This window comes from Beauveria bassiana, assembly GCF_000280675.1.
Source record: "Beauveria bassiana ARSEF 2860 unplaced genomic scaffold BBA_S00007, whole genome shotgun sequence".
NCBI classification, from domain to species: domain Eukaryota; kingdom Fungi; phylum Ascomycota; class Sordariomycetes; order Hypocreales; family Cordycipitaceae; genus Beauveria; species Beauveria bassiana.
The window spans coordinates 244,618-263,147 of record NW_007930842.1 but is presented as its reverse complement, the minus strand read 5'-3'; the positions used below and the strand labels follow the sequence as shown (position 1 = coordinate 263,147).

At 52.9% G+C, this 18,530-nt stretch overlaps 9 protein-coding genes across 9 annotated transcripts in view; 4 read left to right on the top strand and 5 right to left on the bottom strand.

Annotated features, from left to right (window-relative positions):
• BBA_03300 (uncharacterized protein) overlaps nucleotides 1-347 on the top strand; it is a gene marked incomplete at both ends in the record, with an annotated part of 675 nt that extends 328 nt beyond the window's left edge. Inside the window, one exon of the mRNA XM_008598397.1 lies at nucleotides 111-347. Within this exon, the coding sequence (XP_008596619.1) occupies nucleotides 111-347 (237 nt within the window). The remainder of the gene's footprint in view (nucleotides 1-110) is intronic.
• A 1,524-nt stretch (nucleotides 348-1,871) lies between these two features.
• BBA_03299 (SAGA-associated factor 29) lies at nucleotides 1,872-2,843 on the top strand (the record flags this gene model as incomplete). The annotated part of the gene is made up of 1 exon (XM_008598396.1): nucleotides 1,872-2,843. The coding sequence occupies one exon, from the start codon at nucleotides 1,872-1,874 to the stop codon at nucleotides 2,841-2,843; it is 972 nt and encodes a 323-aa protein (XP_008596618.1).
• A 2,573-nt stretch (nucleotides 2,844-5,416) lies between these two features.
• Nucleotides 5,417-6,177, top strand: BBA_03298 (ADP-ribosylation factor 6; the record flags this gene model as incomplete). Its single annotated transcript, XM_008598395.1, has 3 exons — nucleotides 5,417-5,666; nucleotides 5,799-5,949; nucleotides 6,003-6,177. The coding sequence occupies 3 exons, from the start codon at nucleotides 5,417-5,419 to the stop codon at nucleotides 6,175-6,177; spliced, it is 576 nt and encodes a 191-aa protein (XP_008596617.1).
• Nucleotides 6,178-7,102: 925 nt separating this feature from the next.
• Nucleotides 7,103-8,608, bottom strand: BBA_03297 (Serine/threonine-protein kinase; the record flags this gene model as incomplete). Its single annotated transcript, XM_008598394.1, has 1 exon — nucleotides 7,103-8,608. One exon carries the CDS (start codon nucleotides 8,606-8,608, stop codon nucleotides 7,103-7,105), a length of 1,506 nt encoding a protein of 501 aa, XP_008596616.1.
• Nucleotides 8,609-10,097: 1,489 nt separating this feature from the next.
• On the bottom strand, nucleotides 10,098-11,423 carry BBA_03296 (Actin-related protein, ARP2 class; the record flags this gene model as incomplete). The annotated part of the gene is made up of 3 exons (XM_008598393.1): nucleotides 10,098-10,828; nucleotides 10,885-11,304; nucleotides 11,402-11,423. The coding sequence occupies 3 exons, from the start codon at nucleotides 11,421-11,423 to the stop codon at nucleotides 10,098-10,100; spliced, it is 1,173 nt and encodes a 390-aa protein (XP_008596615.1).
• A 360-nt stretch (nucleotides 11,424-11,783) lies between these two features.
• On the top strand, nucleotides 11,784-12,622 carry BBA_03295 (hydantoin racemase; the record flags this gene model as incomplete). The annotated part of the gene is made up of 2 exons (XM_008598392.1): nucleotides 11,784-11,888; nucleotides 11,960-12,622. 2 exons carry the CDS (start codon nucleotides 11,784-11,786, stop codon nucleotides 12,620-12,622), a joined length of 768 nt encoding a protein of 255 aa, XP_008596614.1.
• Nucleotides 12,623-12,690: 68 nt separating this feature from the next.
• Nucleotides 12,691-14,291, bottom strand: BBA_03294 (hexose transporter; the record flags this gene model as incomplete). The annotated part of the gene is made up of 2 exons (XM_008598391.1): nucleotides 12,691-14,118; nucleotides 14,187-14,291. 2 exons carry the CDS (start codon nucleotides 14,289-14,291, stop codon nucleotides 12,691-12,693), a joined length of 1,533 nt encoding a protein of 510 aa, XP_008596613.1.
• A 277-nt stretch (nucleotides 14,292-14,568) lies between these two features.
• On the bottom strand, nucleotides 14,569-15,264 carry BBA_03293 (glutathione S-transferase domain-containing protein; the record flags this gene model as incomplete). The annotated part of the gene is made up of 1 exon (XM_008598390.1): nucleotides 14,569-15,264. The coding sequence occupies one exon, from the start codon at nucleotides 15,262-15,264 to the stop codon at nucleotides 14,569-14,571; it is 696 nt and encodes a 231-aa protein (XP_008596612.1).
• A 1,443-nt stretch (nucleotides 15,265-16,707) lies between these two features.
• Nucleotides 16,708-17,925, bottom strand: BBA_03292 (uncharacterized protein; the record flags this gene model as incomplete). Its single annotated transcript, XM_008598389.1, has 3 exons — nucleotides 16,708-16,722; nucleotides 16,778-16,951; nucleotides 17,017-17,925. The coding sequence occupies 3 exons, from the start codon at nucleotides 17,923-17,925 to the stop codon at nucleotides 16,708-16,710; spliced, it is 1,098 nt and encodes a 365-aa protein (XP_008596611.1).
• Nucleotides 17,926-18,530: the final 605 nt, after the last annotated feature.

Genomic DNA, 18,530 nt, shown 5'->3' with positions numbered 1-18,530 from the left:
TTTCTTTCTCTCTCTCTCTCTCTCTCTCTTTTTTTTTTTTTTTTTTTTGAGAGCGGCCGTGACTAACGATCTTGTTAGATTTACAAACATATCAAGCTGCCCCTGCAGAGTGGCGCCAGCAACTTGGACATCCAGGAGGTGCTGCACGCCGTCGAGGAGCTCACTTTTTCCGGCGCTACAACGAGGCCATTGATTTTGCTGCGCAGGTCCTGCAGGGCGAGTCGAGGGCGGCGCTGGACAGTGACTCACTGCAGCTGCTGGAAAAGTACGACGCAAAGTGCAAGGCCAAACAGGCGACGCTAGACGCCCGTACAGGCGATGATAGTGTCAACGCAAGCAAGGCCTGACTCACATGATTCAAAAGTGTAAACTCGCACGGGAAATGACAGCAGCGACACTCCCACCTGCTTTGTTCACAAGTATCCGTACTTGGGCAACAAGGACGAAATGATTGAGGTTCAAGTAAAGCTGGAGGCTGGCCCCAGTCCCACCACGAGATTGACGCCGACAGCAAGGACGCCAAGGTAGCAAATGCCAAGCATGCTCAGACACGCATCGCCGTATGCAAGTAATGCTCAATTACCCCACGAGAGAAAAAGAGATGCCGGTTCAAAGTCATCTGATATTCATCTCTAGAGAAGAATGTCATTCAGAGCCAGTCTGCCATATCCATTCTTTCGTGATTGTTGCTGCGCTCCCGCCTATCGTCCGCCTCTTCTTCTTCGTTTTGGATCCCTGCTTGCCTGTAAATGATGAGGTGGCGCACGATAAACTTTTCACTATCCATCCATAGCTCATCTTTTGCAACAATCAACAATTTTTTGAGTTGGTTCGGTCTTGCCTGAGTGACTCTTGGGGACCTTATTTGTAGTGTTTGCTAGTGTATTGCAGGCGGTTGATTCACTGCCGGGCAACTATGCACCCAAAGTGCAATGGGAACAAGCAAATAATTTCGATCCCGGTTCTGAGTCGAAGAGAGGCTTGATCTAATGGCGTTCAACATTCAAATATCCGGTATTAAATGCATTCTAATAAAAGACATGTCCCGTGTTAATCTCCACCCGCCTCTCGTGAGGGTTGGCAGTCGTCTTATTACGTCAGTGGTGGGCGCGCGCAAGGAGCCGACAACCAACCCACACACACCCTCAGGCAAAGCGAGCAGCCATTCCAGTACACCAATCCCTTTGCCAGCCAAACCTTATTGACAAGTCTCCCTGCGCCCACAAGCTCCCGCCAAAGTTCTCCATCGAAAAGTGACTTGTATTAAAGCCCAGGTCCCCCTCCGCCAACTGCGCCTGCGCCCACGCTCTTGTCGCTCCCGCACCACTCTCTACGCGACAAACTCGTCCGTCGAGTCTCTCTGGCCATCAGGAGACGTCGCCTGGACTAGCTCTCGTTCCTTTGCGTTCGAGAAACTGCTGCCCGCGCCCGCGAGTCGCACTTGTCGCTTCGTTGCAGAGTAACGCGTGCGTTACAAGCAGGCACCCGTCGCAGAAACGAAGCCCTCGACACGCGCTGCCCGCTCGACAAATTTCAACTAATTTGGCAGGTGCCTTCAATGTAAGTCGAGACCGATCGGAATCAAATCTATTTTCGCACGTTTGAGGTTGTTTGCGTGTCGCGTGGGACAGGCATACCATTATCGGCGTCTTTTCTGCTTTTGCTTCAAATACCAGCAAGCTTTACTTGGTACCGTTCGGAACTTTATTTTTTTCTCTCTCCCATTTATCGTCGCTAGGAAAGCCTCTGTTTGCAGAGGACTCATAGTAATGGCTAACAGGCGAAATCAGCGCGGCAACAACGAAATCAATCACTTGAGAGAAAATCTAGGACCATATTATCAACAACCTTTACCGGGGACACGAAACGACATGTCACAACGAAACCGCAGCGGCCGCGGGTCAAGCCGTAACAATGGCGGCTCACACGGCGAAGAAGCACAGATATGGGACTCTTGCAAGAGCCAGTTGGCCGAAATTGTTAACGGCATCAATGGCGAGAATGACAGCCTGAAGGAGCTTGTTGGCATGGACAAGCAGGTGGGCGCCATGGACCCCAACAAGATTCCAAATGAGTCTCTTAAGAAGATGGAGAATCTCTGTCGGTCTGGAGTGAAATTCTCCGAGGCCAATATTGCAGCCCTCAAGAACGTGACAGAGCAGCTTAAGATCTTGCGCGCCGTAGTCGTCGCCAAGGAGCAGGCAGAGGCTGCAACGGCGGGACCGGGAAAGAGAGCTGCCAGAGACAGCGCGCCCAGCTCGTCCCTGTACGACTTTGATGCAGCAGGCGACTCACCCGTCCCCAGCCCCATTGGAGGCTCGAGAAAACACAGCGAGAGGAATAAGGACCGCGACCGCGAACGAGATCGAGATCGAGATAGCATACCACCCAAAGCAGAGAGTGTGGAGCCACCCGGTTCAGGAAACAAGTCTAAACTCATCTTTTCCAAGGGTGACGCCGTGGCCTTCAAGTCCAAGGCTGGCGCAACGGAGGGCATGGCAGACTGGATCATGGGCGAGGTTGCGCAAGTTATTGGTGACGGTAAGAACCGCCGGTACAAGGTTCTCGACATTGAGCCCGACGACCACAGCAAGCAAAAGGAGTATAGGACGAGCGCGAGCAACATGATTGCGATTACACCAGAGAGCCAGGCCAGCACGCTTGAGGATTGGAAGAAGGGCCAGGTTGTGTTGGCCCTGTATCCTAACACGACGACGTTTTATAAGGCGGAGGTGCACAGCATGGATGGCGCTGGCAAGGTGAATCTCAAATTCGAAGGGGAAAATGACTCGACGACTCTGCAGCAGGTCGAACGACGCTTTGTGATTGAGTACCGGGCGTAGCTGCTAGCAAGACTGGGCGTGATTATGTCCAGCGGATGACTGGATGGGAACGGCTTGATGGAAATGTTTACGCGGCGTTATGGAATCAGTACCCAGGTATATTCGGTCGTATGGGAGTAATGGATATTTCACTATAGTATTATTGCAACATGGAGACTAATTCCTGGCGTGATTGACTTGCACGAAAGGCGCACCAGATCGGCAAGAGACGGCACGGCAGCCAGGAGAACGATTCTTTATAATCACAGCGCAACGCCTATATCACCCAGTGTAGCCTGCACGGCTGAACAGCCGAGCAAAGACCTAGTTGCTCGAAAGCCTTTTTATTCGTCGTCGGCCACGCATCGTTGTAGATGCTGCGTAAGAGTAACCTCATATATACTAGGTTACAATTCTGAAATTCTAGAGAAGAGATGCCCAACCGCCATCTTTGATTATTTCAGCGTAGTCGAGTAAGGCGGTTTAGTTAGCATGCGCATTCAACTGTGCGGGATGTCGACTGGCAAGTGCCGCGTTGATGTAACTAGCACTTTGCATCGTGTTTTGTCCGACCAAAGAACATCATGTCTTCGGTGGCCTGCCCTTGACTCAGTACATGGATTATCAAGATATCTAGACAGCACGCGCGGAACAAAACAGGCGGCCATTGAGATCCGATTATCAATACTACGAGAGACTAAAACGAATGAAGCCACCGGACTGATTGGGGGATTCATATATGGTGTGTGTCTTGCTCTCTGTTGCGGAGCGCCAATACTACCGGCAGAGTTCATTGCGCCCTGCAGCTTACTGAGTATGTAGATGTTCTCACGAGTCTCCTCGAGGCAGCGCACTAATTGAGTCCTCAAAGCAATCATGTTTCTTTGTCACGAATTTGGCATGCCTTGAAGATGTACATCTCTTCGACTTGAAAAGATTGCGACCTTTTTTTCTGGATCAACTTAATGACCTCACTGCCAAGCCGAGAGAGGCAATCGCGTTCATAATCAACCGCACAAAGATTGATCTAGGTCTTTTTACCAACCTGCGAGCTCGCATTCTAGCCGAGTTGTTGAGCCAAGGTAGTGCAACTTGGCAACAGCTACACGACCGGCGGCAAACGACGGCAGGACGCAAACCTTGCGGAAAAGCTGCGAGCGGCAGAAAAAGCTTGGGCATTAATTCTGCCGCGGAATGGAAGCTGACAGGCTGATTGGACGGCGTACTAACGGGGATGGGGAGCTTCTTGGCGATGTGTTGTTAATGGTGGCTTGATGGCGCATCGCTTTGCTGGTATGGAGTCTACATAGCGAGTTCTCTTCTCCGTAAACGATCCCGGGTTGCGCCTGCACCATTATGCAGAGTAGATATTATTGGACCCGCGTGGGGTCTCAGCAAGATGCAGGTCTCTGCCAGACTACTCGAAACATCAAGACAAAAAACTTGGGTCATCAGGCGTGCGAGGTTGCCGCATCTGCAAGCGAGACGCGCGCCCTGTTCTGTACCTACCTTATCAGCCTAAAAAATGGCTTAGGTCAGCTTTTGCTCAGCGATTGTGCCTGGAGCGGGCCGATCTAGCAAGGTTTCACTGGCATGCAGTTTTAGTGGCTTCAAGTGGCTTTTGGTGCCTGGCGGGCTGCTGTGGGCGCTGTGGGCCTTCCCGGTCTGTGACGTTGAGCCCCTGAGCACTTGGCAAGGCCAGGCCATCGTGACGGCCAACAGATATGAATCACGCCGCTCTAGTCTTTGACACCAATAAGTCTACACGACATTTTTTAATTACACGACTACACTTGTCAAGTCCAAGCGCCGTCTCACCATTTTTTTTTTCCCTTGCTAAGAAATTTAACTCTTCTCACGCCGTTGCTGTCGCTGCTTGTCCCACCCTCTTCACGTCCCTTTACTGGTCCCTCCTCCCCTCCTCCCTCTTTTTATCAATCCAGCCCACCTGACCATCGTGTCCCCTCCCCTCAGGCCCCGGATCTAATTTCGTCATTTCCTTTGCCCATCTCCCGGCCGTTTCAATTTTTATTCTTGCATAGTTTTCCGTGCTCGCCAGTCTACTTGGTAGTCCACACACTCGCCATTTTTTTCGGTGCGTACATCCATCGCCTGCTGCTGCCGCTGTCATCGCTGCCCCTGATATCTCTCTACATTGCGCCACGACGCCAGTCACACACACACACGCCCATCTCGCTAGCCAGCCCCCATTTCCACCGGACTGTCTCGTTTCATTTACTCAATTACCCCTCGCTGCTTATTGCCTGCTTCTGTCCTTGGGCTTGCATTTGATCGCTTCATCGCTCTCGTTCTTTCGTCCCCATTGAAGACTGTCGCATCGAACAGAAAGTCTCGTTGTGTCACGGCCATTGTTTCTCTCCACTCCATAGCTACCTACCCCTGGCGGCTCTGCACAGACGCATCGCGATTTTTACTTCCATCGCGTTGTTACTAACGCCAGCAATTTGCGCACGACCAAGCAGAGACACGTATCGCGACGAACCGAACGGATACCGATTTCCATAAAACGCCGCCTATTTCCCCCGTCGACCGTTGCAAAGCCGCGCTTCGCCTTTGCGCACCAATCCGCAGTCATGGGTGGCCAAATCTCCAAGGTTATGGGCAAGATCTTTGGATCCAAAGAAATGCGCCTACTCATGCTCGGACTCGACGCCGCCGGCAAGACCACCATTCTCTACAAGCTCAAGCTGGGTCAGGATGTCACCACCATTCCCACTGTTGGCTTCAACGTCGAGACCGTCACCTACAAAAATGTCAAGTTCAATGTCTGGGACGTTGGCGGCCAGGACAAGATTCGTCCCCTTTGGCGACATTATTTTAGCGGTACGTGCCGCCTATTGCCTTAACGGCCCTTCTTTTGCGGTTCGGATTTGCGGCTGCTTCTGCCATGAAAATTGGCGCCGTTTCGCGTCCGCCGCCCGCTCCGACGTCTCACTAACTCTCTTGTCAATGCAGGCACCCAAGGTCTCATCTTCGTCATCGACTCGTCCGATCGTGCCCGTATAGAGGAGGCCCGCCAGGAGCTTCACCGTATTATCAACGACCGCGAGATGAAAGACAGCCTGCTCCTCGTCTTTGCCAACAAGCAGGATCTGAAAGAAGGCAAGTAACTCGCACGGATGCAAGACCTGGCCTTGGCTGTCATCCAATGCTAACCAGTCTCACTACAGCTATGAAGCCACAGGAAGTTACCGAGGCTCTCCAGCTCTCTAAGCTCAAGGACAAGGTCTGGTACGTTGTTCCAAGCTGCGCCACCACTGGTGAGGGTCTGCTCGAGGGCCTTGCCTGGCTCTCCAACAACGTCAAGGCCCCTCCTGCCCCAGTCAAGAAATAGGCGTCGAACGACTTGAAACACTACGACCTTTCTCCCTTTCTCCCTTTCTCCCTTTTGTGTTGCAATATTCTCGCAAATCTCACGAGCTATACACCGACAGGCACGCAACGCCGCGGATGACATAGGAGCCGAATTCTGGCCCCCCAAAAACGGCCACGCCAGCAGAGCAACGTCACGAGGCTATCTCGCAGCCAAAGGGAGATGTAAAGAGAATATAAGAAGCACTGTTTGCTTCGCAACAAGCAGCCCCGCATGCTCAGGTGGCTATGCAGGGGAAAAGAAATATTCGCGCGACACAGAGATTGGAAAGGAAGAGCGATTGGGGGGATGCGAAATCCAAACTACTATTATACCATGTACACCAACCGCACATCAATGTTTTCTCATCACCAACCCGCACAAGACAAAATACCAGTGTAATACAAAAACTAATTCAGAGAGTCGAAGGGGGACGTGGGAAGGCTACGACAGTATCTGCGGCGGGCCGACAGTCGTGCCAGGCTTTAATATCGGGCTCATATATCTTGTACACTTGTTCTATATCAATTCATCAGGTTCATCATTGTGACAATACTACAGGAGGGGCTGACTCACATCACGACCTTGGGAGAACAGGTCAGGGTGGATTCGATCATGGCTTCTAGACATTCTCCTTACAAGTGCTATACTAGTCGACGGATGCCCATCTGTATCATATACTTGTACATGCTTGAGGTTCTTCTAAACTAAGCTTTGAGACTTCCTACTCGCCCCCAATATCCCATTATGCAAGTACGGCAACGCTCCCCAATGTAATCATGCCAAAAGCTTTAAAATGAAGCCCAAACGCCTCTTTCCATGACCTGCACAAAACGCCTGATCAAATCATCCCTTGTCCAACAATCCTATCGTCACATACCTCAATACAATTCGCCTTATGATTATACTACTCCCGGACTCTTTTCGACGGGCGCAGCAGCGAGTCGTCAGCGAGCCCGCTGCGCTTGGTGCCCGGCAGGCTGCTCGTGCGTATGTCGTTGTCGTCTTGACTCACGCGACGGTGCGGGTAGTCGACTTTGAGGCCCTCAAACGCGTTGGCCGTGACCTTATCGCCGGTACTAAAGAAGGGCAGCTGGAGGGCCTGCGCGGCGGTGAGGCGGCGGACGGGATCGTACTCGAGGAGACCCGAGAGCAGCCGATATCCCTCCTGGCCGAGGGAGCTGAGCGACGTCGACGCGCCCGATGACGTGTTTGTGCTGCTGGGCGCGTTGGATATGGTGTTGTGGTACCACTTTTCGAGGTTGGATGCCAGCGGCGCGCCGTGCGAGTGGCGCCCGTGGTGGGCAGCCATGCTGGCCTGCAGCGCGTTAAGCTGGCCGAACTCGGGCATCGTGGACAGGAGCGGCCACTTGTCTTTGGTTGGCGCGCCCATGATTTCCATAATCTTCATCATCTGGTTGCGTTGAAACGGCACCGTCTTCTTGCTGTCCATCTTGGCTTCTTCCCCCTTGAATATGGGCCGGAGAGACAGCAGCTCGGCAAAAATGCAGCCAATAGCCCACATGTCGATGGCGGGCGTGTAGTGGTATGAGCCCAAAATCAGCTCCGGTGCGCGATACCAGATAGTCACGACGACCTTGTCTCCGCTAAAGAGGGAATGTAGCGGCTTATCGAATCGGCGGGCTAGGCCCAAGTCTCCAATCTTGACGCCGCCGGAAGAGGTCACCATAATATTGGCAGGCTTCAAGTCGCGATGTAGTACCCAGTTGGTGTGTAGATAATGACATCCGTTGAGCAGCTGAAACATGATGCTCTTAACTGTGGCGGGTGGTATCGGGTGGCGTGGTTGTTGTGTATGGTGATGAATAATTTGAAGCAAGTCGTGCTCGGCGTAGTCGAATACCATGAATATGCATTTATCTTCAAGAATGATTTCAATCAGGCGGATGACGTTGGCATGGTTCAGCTCGCTGCAGAGGCTCATTTCTCGAATGGCGCTCTGGGAGATGCCCGTATAACTGATTTGTTCACCTTCCTTGTCTGGCTTGAACTTTTTGATGGCGACCTCGTGTCCCGTTGCCACCGTTGCGCCATTAGTGCTCGTGACGATGTTATTGCGATTTACGGCCTTGTACACACGTCCGTAGGTTCCACTGCTGATGAATCCAACGATGCGGTATCGCTCCGTGACACGGGCCTTGGGTTGGTATCCCCCCGAACGTCCGACACCTTCTGGAATCCGTCTGTGAGCATAGTTCTGGTTTCGATGTGTGGATGTGGGTGCTAGAAAAGATGATCCCCCGGAACGTGAGGATGGGGCGAACGACATGTGCGGAGCAGCAGCGGAAGAATTCCACTGGGTACCGCTACGCTGCTGCAGCTGAGGATACTGGGGCTGGGGTTGCTGCTGGCGAGATCCGTGCCCGGCAGTGGGCCGTGAGCCCAACGGCATGACAAGTTTCTGACGAGCTTCCTGGCCCTGATGTGGTTGTGTGCCAGATCGGTGTATTGGTGTTGATGGACAGTCGGATATTTGGTTTGCCTCTGACGTGGCGGCGTGACGAGATGGCAGGAGCTCCGGACACCGACACTCAGCAGCACATTCGAATGAAGAGGGTAATGTGATAAACGAGATGTTGAATGAATGCAGTAGACTTCAGCTGGGTATTGTGAGTGCCTGAGGAGAGGGGCATGAGAACAAAAGCCACGAGGCAGCTGTTAGCTCCGCTAACGGGGACAAACTATTATCCTACTTTGCGAGCAGCATTGACACTTGTCGATGTAATCGAGAGAAGCAGTTTCCTGACTCAGCTTTTTTTTTTCTTTTCCCGACAAATAGGATAAACAGGGATTGCGGAATCAGAGGTGTATCTAAATTCCGGACACAGTGGCCAGGATGCAGCTTCCGAGCGGGCTGCCGCGGGGCAAAGATAGGCTAACGAAAAAAAACACCAGACGCAAAAAGAAATAGAGTTGAAATACGTACCATCAAAAGCTGCCTGCACGCCACGCTTAAGTGACTGATGCGTTCGTGCGCTACTATTAGCAACGCCAGCGCTGCCCGAACCGGGCCCCGAGGGCGGATTTGTTAGGCTCATGGCTCGTTGGGAGAATCACCCCCCGAGGAAGGTGGGTTGGACACAAGAGACTGCGCCCTCTCCCGAAGAAGCCGCGTTCGGCCAAGGTCTCGAAGATCTCCGGTCTAAGCAGAGAGGTAGAACGAGAAAGAGAGCGCAAAGCGCCTGCCGGTTGAGCTAGGAGAAGGGGAAGTGAACGTAGTGGGTTGATTTCGGCCCCAAATGACCGACGCACCTCCACAATGACACGGGCGGCGTCGCTAGCAAGAACCCCGGCGCCCGTGATCAAGAGTTGTCTTTGCTGAATTTCGTTGCAGAAACCACTGCAGTAGAATAGGGGAGCCGCGACTCCGGGCCTGTGAAGAGATTGCTGTGGAGTCTCGGCCTCGCGATAGACGGACGACGGCGCATTAGACGTTGATGGCGTGGTGGCACTCACGGCTCGCGCGCGGGCGGCCGACGTGCAGTGAACGGCGAACCTGAGGCGATTGACTGGGCAAGGCGCGGGTTGTAGTATGTGAGTGCAACGTAATCCTGCGCAGCTGCCTGCATGCGAGATGTTATTCGTGAATCAGTCGTCATGTAACTCAATGCTTGTCAACGGAACGCTTCATCCTTGTCCTACGTCGTTGGCTCCGAGGCATCCCAGTAAACGATGACTAAGCTCACCAAGTCAATGACCCTACCACCGCCGTCACCTGAACCTTGAAGTCGAGTTTTGAAAGAGCGTCTAAATTCATGCTGAATTTTTTTTTCTCGCCTAATTGAAAATCATATATTTTGCGGCTTCCGTTAGTGTACCGCTACAGTTAAACTTTCTCGCGCGGCCGTTGGCCGACATCCTCCATCTACACGCCTTGCCGCCTATCGTGGGCCAAGCTTCTCCAACACGCGAGGGCCTTGTTCATCCCACTCCGCCTTTGTTACCCACATGCTCTCCTTATCGGCCATGATGTTGGCCAGAACTGCACCACCCAGGAAGACCATGTGTCTTCTCCTGGGAGGGTCTTCTATGCGCACCTTGAACTTGCTCAGGCGCTCCGGGTTGCCCTGCAGTGCGCGCGTGAGCCACAGCTGCTTCAGTTCCTTCTCCAGACGTGATGGCAGTCCTGGGTACATGCTGCTACCTCCGGATAAAACGATGGCCTTGAAAAGAGATGCGCGGATATCCACATCGGCAGCCTGGATGGTATTGAACAGGAATTCACCCAGGCCAGGCGACTCGTTGTCAACCAAGTGAGGCTGGAATAAGCATTCGGGGGCCTCGAATCGCTCACTTCCTACGCGGATGACGCGGCCGTCAGGGAGTGTATAATTTTCCACCAAAACCGTCGTATCTTCACTGAGAGCCTTGTCTAGCTCGAGGTCGTATGATACATAGCAAAGCTTCTCCTTGATCTGGCGCACAGTCTCGAAATCGGCGGTTCGGTTCAGGGCGTAGCCACGACGGAGCAGTAGCTTGATGAGGTTGCGGGTGACGTCTCGTCCAGCAACATCGAGTCGTTTTGTGAGGTGGTTAAGGACAACGGATTCGTAGACGGGGACAATGTGGGTGACACCATCGCCGGAGTCGACAACGACACCAGAACTCAGACCTAAGAGATAATCGTCAGTGAGTGCGCTTATGTTTTGCGCTTAGTAAAAGACCTACCCTGAGCGTAGAGGGCCAGAACTGCCTGAATAGCGACGTAAACGCCGCCGAATCCATATCTGTCAAACATGACCTCGCACATTTGCTCGCGGTTCTTGAGCGGGTTCATCGGAGGCTCTGTGAGAAGGATCTTCTGGCCTCTGGGGTCGACCTGAAGCTTTTCGTAGAAAGTATAATCCCACAGGTGCTGCATGTCATCCCACTTCTTGACGATGCCATTCTCCATGGGGTAGCTTATTTGCAGCATGGTACGGGCCGCGGCGGCCTCGTCACCGCACATGATGTCCTTGATCACAATGTCATTGTCCGTCTTTTCCTCTGAACGCAGAATCGGCCGGCCGACGATGGAGGGAAACTGGTGCTCGGGAAAGTTTTGCGCGGCGTAGCCGACCTTGAGGAAGCCGGTACCGCCGTCGAGGACTAGAAAAGGAGGGGGTACGTCAGCGACCATGAGGCTGGGGTAGGAAGCCATTCAGACTGCTGGGGCGGGCATCGCCAGTGTGACACGCAGACATACCGATGGGCGGGGGATTGGCCATCTTTGCGACGGCTCAAATGTAATGGTAGGGTAGGAGCAAGGTGCTGCACGAGGTGACGTGGTGTTGAGATGCGGCAGCCTTGACAGCTTCGAGTTGGCACCTCATGGTGGGGTCGAACCAACGTCAGAGGTGGCTGAATGCCAAATGCGTCACGTGCAACCCCGCGGGCCAAAACTACAGCGCCGGCCCGCGCCGGGCTGCTCCGGTGCTGTTAGTGATATTGTGATTTGACCTTTGCATAAGAGTGTTAGCCAGATCTGATTTATCAACTGTTCTGCTAAGAAATCCTAGACTCAGTTGCAGCTTTTTCTTTCTTTCTTTTTTTTTTTTTATCACTTTGTTCCATTGCAAGAATTCGAAATGGGGAGCCCTCTGAAGTTCAAGGTCCTCATTCTCAACCCCAACAGCTCCGGAGCGATGACGGAGGGGATGAAGACGGCCGTCTCCAGAATGGCACTTTGCGAGGTATTTACAAATGCCCCCTATCAGTCATGAAAAAATTCATATATATTAATCGGAGATTTTGAGATTTCTAGAACTTGGACATTTTCACATACACCGCTCCCAACTTTGCACCTGACAGCATCAATGATGACGAGGGGATACAAGCCAGCACCGAAGCTGTCATGTCAGACATTCTGTCCGGTAATCTCAACCCAAACAGCTACGATGCCATTCTTGTCGCATGCTTTAGCGTCCACACCCTCGTGTCGAAACTCTCTTCGATGACTAGAGCCGCCGTGACCGGTATTTTTGAAGCTAGCCTACTTACGTCGCTCTCCATCATTGCACCACCAGGCGGGAGCGAGTCGTGGGGCATTGTCACTACAGGGGCCTTTTGGGAGAAACATCTCGGTGACGGGGTAAAAGCATTCTTGGGGCAGGCTGCCGCACAGACAAATGATCGGTTTGCGGGTACCTTCTCCAGCGGACTGACAGCAGGCGACTTCCACACTGTGTCGCCTGCACAAGTTCAGGCCAAATTAAAGGACGCCACTGCTCGTCTACTGAAATCTTCTGAAGTTGGTTGTGTTGTCATGGGATGTGGCGGAATGGCTGGGTTAGAGAGCATCATTCGAGATACTGCTATCGAGGTATACGGACAGGAGCGAGGCCAGTCCGTCTATATTGTTGACGGTGTTCGAGCTGGTCTCTTGCAGCTCTACCAGATCATGCTCAGTAGACGCGAGTTTGCGTGAGCAAAAAGTGGTCAGTTTATGATAGCGCTATAGTATAAACATAATTGCATAGTAGGTCTAGTCCAGGTCTAGTCCAGGCGACGAGTCCGGCCCCAGACTTCATCAACATCCTTCTTACCCTTTGTCTCGGGGACTCTCCAAGCGATGAAGAGGGCAGATGCGGCAGCTACCGCAGCAAAAAGAAAGTAAACCCAGCCTCCATGGCCGCCAAAGGCCTTGTTGAGAGCAGTATTGAGGATGGGGAAAAACTGGGCAACAATAAATGTCGAAACATAGGCTCCAGCGAGAGCCCAGCTCTGGGCGGCGCCGACTGCCTCTTGGCCAACCAACTCGGAAGCGAGGATAAAGGGCACAGGACCCAGTCCAACGGCGAAGAAGGCGACGAAGAAGACGACGGCAAAGGCGGACAAGATCTGGAAGCCAGTGACAATCGACAGGGCGAGAGCAAAGGAGCTGCATCCTTGGCCAACCACAGAGATCAGGAGACAAGTCTTGCGTCCAATGCGGTCTGGCAATGGCGAGCAGCTGATGGTCATCGCCAGGTTCACGACAGACACCAGAATGGTGAGAAGAACCGACGAGATGGGTAAAAGATCCTGTAGAAGCGAAACAGAGTACATAATGATCGAGTTAATGCCACAAACTTGTTGCACACAATTGACTCCGACCACAGCGATAATGGCTGGCCGGTACAAGGGGTCTTTGACTACTTGGAGGAACCCCAGATGTTTCGGCGGATTAGTCTCCCCAGCGGCAGGAACTATACCTTCTTCCGACTGCGAGAGCAAGCCTTGCGCTTCTCCAGCGGGACCATCAGCTCCCCACGCGTCAGTCTCGTGCTCAATGTCGACATTGTGGCCGCGAATCTTTTGCAAGATTCGCTTCGCGCGCGAGACATCACCGTGAGCGGCAACCCATGCTGGGCTCTCGGGAACAGCCAGCAGGCCAACTGCTTGGGCCACAGCTATGCAAACGGCAGCCCCAAGAATGACCCTCCATGCACCACCGTGGCTTAAAAAGTACCCCAATACCTGCGCTGTCAGGATACCAATATTGATCGAGACTTGTGTCATGACGCCAAAGAGGCCCCTCTGGTCAGGAGGTGCAATCTCACTAATGTACAGAGGAACGATGACGGTCGCACCGCCGGCGCCGATGCCGGCCAGGAAGCGACCCAGTGAGAAAAAGGCCACGCTTCCAGACAGGGTCTCGACAATCGAGCCTAGAGCAAACAGCAGAGCGGTCAGACGCATGGCAGGCAGGCGGCCGCGCCTGGAAGCGAAATCACCGGAGCTGAGGGCGCCGATGAGCCCACCGACGGTGAAGACCGACGACACAAAGGCAAAGGCAGCCTCGTTCATGGGGATGCACTCTGGGACCCAGCTGGTGGTGTCATCGTTGCGACCAGTGGCGACAAGACGTGCTGCCAGCCTCACGAGAGAGGAAATTGATTTTTTCTTGCAGGTAATGACATCCTGGGGCGCGTTGAGCTCGGCCTGATGCCACGTGTTAGCAGCCGTCCGTCTCGTGGACCCGGGTGGACTGGTCGGTAGGACAAGCTCACCAAATGGAAGCCAAACTGCAGCGGGCCGAATGTCGCGATGACCAGGAGCGAAATGAGATGAAACGTTATGTCTCGGAGGCCTCGCCCGGTGCCTTCGCCAGACATGATTGCGGCACCAAGAATTTTGATGACGGTGTTTGAATATTTCGGTTGTTGAGGAAGTGCAAACAGGCGACATATGAAGTTGTGCAAGGAAGGACCTGTCAGTGGCGCGGGGGCAGGACCGCCCCGTGACCATGGACACCCTTGAATTGCTATGGGAAGAATCGCAATTTTAGCTACACATGCCGAGGGAGCAAGCACTATTATCTCTTGGTTCAATTATTTCTCTTGAATTTTGGCTTTTAATATGCCCAAAAGTTTCAAAGTATTAGCGCCCTCACTACTTTGACTGCTCAAGGTCTTGCAGAATCTTGCGCCCACGAATACAGTCTGCCTCATGAAAAGGCTCCCTGGAGCGCTCTGCAATGCCCTCGTTGATCCACTGTTGCACAGCAGGATGCTCAAACAAACGATCAATGTACTGTCCAGCCTTGCCAGGAATCGACAGGCCAAAGGTCTTGATGCGCGACGCAATTGGTGCGTAAAAGGCATCGGCCACTGAAAACGTAGGCCCAGCGATCCACGGCCCGCCAAACTTGTCCAGGCCCTCGCTGAACAGCGCCGCCATGCGGTCCAGCTCCTTTTGCAGGTCCTCGCCCACTGGGCCAAACTCGATGCGCAGGCCGACGTTCATGGAGCACTGGTCACGGATCGCGGGGAAGCCCGAGTGCATCTCGGCGGCGGCGCTGCGAGCAAAGGCTCGGGCAGCGCGGTCGCTTGGCCACACGGCGGGGTGGCTCTCGGCGACGTACTCGCAAATGGCCAGCGAGTCCCAGACAACCGTCGTGGACGTGCCGTCGTGCAGGCAGGGCACCTTGGCTGTTGGCGAGAATGCGACAAACTCTGGCTGGCGCTGGGTGGGCTTAAAGATTTGCAGCCTCTCCTCGAACGGTATTCCCGCAGCCTTCAAGAGCACCCATGGGCGCATGGACCAACTGGAGTAACGCTTGTTGCCAATGTAGAGTGAGTACGACATGTTGGTAATTTCTTTTTGAGTAATGATTGTAAGTGGGAATTCGATGAAAATGCTACACTCCTAAAGATCTGATCAAGCAGCACAGAACGAAATTTGATGCCACTATATAGTTCAGTTCAACGCCAAAAGAAGTGGACTGGCTCGTACTAATTTCGCTTTCCAGCCGCACGCCCTTCGACTCACTACATTGACTAATTGGTGAAGATCTCTTTTACGACAATGAATTTCTAAGCAGCAAGGTCCACTCGTGACACTGGCGCACCAACTCATTTTCAGCTCAACACTAGAACTCGGTGTCTCGGAACTCGCGATGTTAAACTCAAATGTGCCCATATCGTGACCATCAGACGCTGTGGGACGCGCCAGCAGTGAAACAGGGCAAGTACTACAAGACGACAATGCCTTCACTGCCTACCGATCAAACCACAGCCATTGATGCATCCAATCCAGCTCACAGGCTTACCGTTCTAGTGCAGTCTTGCGACTTGTGGGAGCCAAGAGCGGTACAGTACCAGCCCCTTCCGTGGCGTTCGAGATGTCGTGTACTTTGAGGCGGATCAAGTTGCACGACGAAGAAAAACGTTTGAAAGCACATTGCTACCTAAAAGAAGAGTGCAACATCAGCTGGCTTGCTTGCCACTTATAAAATGGCGCTGAGGAGCGGCTAAAGGTAGACACACTGCTTGTTTTGGGGTCTTCTATTTTGAGGACTATATCGCATTATCGCACTTCAGAGGAACCCTTGTCAAATCAAAAAGAAAAGTATATTCTACCAGTAGGTCAAAATCCCTTCTAACTCTCCTCCAGGATCCAAGCGTTCCTGCAAGCACACTTCCGCTGCTGCCCAAGACCGTTCCTAAATGTCATGTTAATGCGTCCCAAAAGTATCACCGTGACCGATATCGACAGCACAATGGATCACGCTCCCGGCTCCAAGGCGTTGAACGGCATCGACGAATATGTCTGGAACCACACATTCGTGATTACGACCGAGAGACTCGTCATCGGGAGAGGTGTCTTGATCATGGTATTCAATCCATTGTCCATAGTAAAGTGGTCAGGAAAGGATACCAGTGAGGGTAACTCTCCAGGCCAAGACGGCCAGCCACTTTCTCCAGGAGACAGCGTCGTGGTATACGACGCGACTGTGCGGTTCCATTAGGCCAGCCAGTTGCTGACTGTCCTGTGGAAACCTGACCTTCCTCTTTCAAGGAACGATTTCGAAATACATGTACAAAGAATCGGTGGAAAACGGAGGTTCGAAATGATTTGCAGTGGGAGATTTGCCGAAAGGATGCACAAATGGCGGACAACTTGCTGCTCGGAAGCCCCCTTATATATACCCGAGGAAAATTCCCTACAAGCAACAACAAACATGGTCTATGCGTAGTCAACAACAGGGTCCAGCAGAAAATACCACCTGCTGACGCGGTGGAAGGCGTCTCAGACGCAGACGGACTACTCGTCGATGACGTAGCCTAGTGTGACGACTTGCCATGAATCCACGACTCACTTGTTGCATGCTGACGTCTCGCGAGCTCGTATGCGCACCGTATTGATCGGCTGCATTAACTTTTGGTGTTTCACTTGATGGCGCACCGATGTCTCTGGCCTCGTCGCCATCAAGGCCATCGCCGAGTTTGCCATCAAGGCCATCGCCGAGTTTGCCATCCTTGGGAACAGAGTGCTGTTGGAGGGTCAAGTCCAGAGCACAGAGATCAGACGAAAGTTGGTCCCGGGTTCGCCATTTACAATGTCCCCCACAGTGAGACACTGGAACTCGTGGTATCTCAACTTGTCCATCGATATCGCATTCACCTTGGCAACACGATGCCAGTTGCAGATGAACTCTCCCCGCCTGCATTTTGGAACTTGACAGCACGAGTCCCAATGGCCTTCTTCGAGCGCCATGATACTCTCGACGAGGAGAGGCCCAGTCGGAGTCTCGCTAGATAGAGATTTTGGAATTTCGGATCGGAGCAACGCAGCTGCGGCATGTCGGATGTCCTGCTTGCGACAAAATCGGACGATGAATTGGAGCGAGATCCGCAGGGAAGGTCCGAACCTTGCCGGCGCGTCTGCATTATAGCTTGTCCCTGCAGTCAGTGCCTCCTCAATGACGCACCAAGCCGAGTTGAACTCTCTGTCGAATGGATCCCAACGTGTCTCGTCCCCCACATGCTCGAATGGCTCCAACCGCATCTCAAAGCAGATACGTGTGAGAATGCGCCGGACGCTGAGTGCCGCAGCCCCCAGAGGGTGAATATTCTTCGTCGAGTATATCAAAGACAGATATCGTTCCTCCCATAGCAAAAATCTAGATTGCAGCGAGGCGCGTTTTATATGTGCTGCCGCTACATCAACGGAGGTTGTGCTAGACTGAGCAAGCAGCTCTTCCAAAATGGCATGCAAGCTGATCCAAACCATTTCGAGCTCTATGGAGGCCTTGAGGATAGACTTCAGTGGCCGCTCCTGTAGGTATGCCAGGGCTTCCTGCCAGTCGTCGCTGGGCGTATCAGCAGTCACAAGCAGAGATTCCTCCCGGATCCTGACGTAGCTGATGGAATTAAATAGCAAATGCATTGCTTCGTCCGAGGTGTCAACGCCCTCCCAGAACCTCCAATCGCGAATTAATCGAACAGTTTTCTTGTGCAGGGCCATGAAGTTTTCAAGGTTGCCTGGATGCCCAGAATAGGCACAGAGAAAAAAATTGACCACTAGAATGATGGTCTTGTCCTGCCTGGACAATGTCCTTTGTGCTTTTACTAATTGTAAAACTTGCTGTACGGCTGCCAAGTGCTGAGTGACGGCCAGCTTGCCCAATTTTGAGCCGTCGACGGCTGCTGCGTCTCCATGGGCCTCGATTTTCGCCCACATCAACGCCGAGAGCGCATTCGTTGCGTGCCAGATGGCCGGCACGGTAAGCGTGAATCGAGGGATATAATAGCGCCAGTAGTCGCAGTTGAATTCAGCTACGGCAGATGGGATTAAATGATGCAGAAAGTAGCGATTGAGCCGCAACCCCTCGAGGCACGAATCCACGGGCGCAGAGCTCAGCTGCAAAGACGACGCGGCGGGGGCTACCGAATCCAGGTAATAGCCGCTGCATGTTCGGTTGCCTTTGCGGCAGCGTATGCAGAAAGGCCTGGTCTCGTCGCATTTGACGTGGCGCGATCTGTTGCCATGATCATTTAGCAAAACGCTAAACGGGCCATGACTGGGGAGAGAGGGCCCTTTCTTTTTCTTTTTTTTTCTTTTTTTTGAGC